General features: G+C 54.5%; 1 protein-coding gene across 1 annotated transcript in view; it reads right to left on the bottom strand.

Moving 5' to 3' along the window:
- Nucleotides 1-368, bottom strand: part of LOC107184653 (granulocyte-macrophage colony-stimulating factor receptor subunit alpha-like) — an 11,973-nt gene extending 11,605 nt beyond the window's left edge. The window contains exon 1 of the mRNA XM_015570444.1: nucleotides 239-368. Within this exon, the coding sequence (XP_015425930.1) occupies nucleotides 239-338 (100 nt within the window). The 5' untranslated portion in view covers nucleotides 339-368. The remainder of the gene's footprint in view (nucleotides 1-238) is intronic.
- Between the last annotated feature and the right edge of the window lie 328 nt (nucleotides 369-696).

Here is a 696-nt window from a genome sequence, read left to right as displayed (position 1 = left end):
TAAAAAACATTTAAAGTGAATATTGTTGTTTTTTTTTTGGTTATTCCTCACCCTGGAATGGAGAGAGTGGAGGCAGGCGGCCACCAGCCCTGGGGACACCCTGATCTCAGACGTCTGGTCTCCAGGATGGAGAGAGGAGGCAGGCAGCCACCAGCCCTGGAGACACCCTGATCTCAGACATCTGGTCTCCAGGATGGAGAGATGGAAGGCAGGTGGCCTCCCCAGGGACCACACTCACCAAAATGCAAGATGGGGGTCCAGTCACTCCACTGCTCACTGTGCACGAACCTCACTCTCGCCCGGACGGTGTGCCCGGCTCTCATGGACGAACTGGGCATCAGGTACACGTTCTCCTCACTGCCTCTTAGGAAAACCTTTCGGAGAATCAAGGACCTGCCATGAGCACTGTGGGGGACAAGGCCCCACCGAATGGGGGGTGAGGGAGGACGCGGGAATCCATTCCCAGGTTTCATGCGAGCAGGAGTTTGGGGGATATTGTGCCTCTCGCTACAGCTTGAACTAAACACGTTTAGGAGCCTGGCCGGTGTGGCTCAGTGGTTGAGTGTTGACCTAGGAACCAGGAGGTCAGGGTTTGGTTCCCAGTCAGGGCACATGCCCAGGTTGTGGAATTAATGCATAGATAAGTGGAATAGCAAATCAATGTTTCCCCCTCCCTCTCTCTCGCTACAAATCAAT

Source organism: Myotis davidii, unplaced genomic scaffold (assembly GCF_000327345.1).
Source record: "Myotis davidii unplaced genomic scaffold, ASM32734v1 scaffold553, whole genome shotgun sequence".
Classification (NCBI taxonomy): Eukaryota; Metazoa; Chordata; class Mammalia; order Chiroptera; family Vespertilionidae; genus Myotis; species Myotis davidii.
Note: the sequence above shows the minus strand (reverse complement) of the source record. Positions and strands in the feature narration are given on the sequence as shown.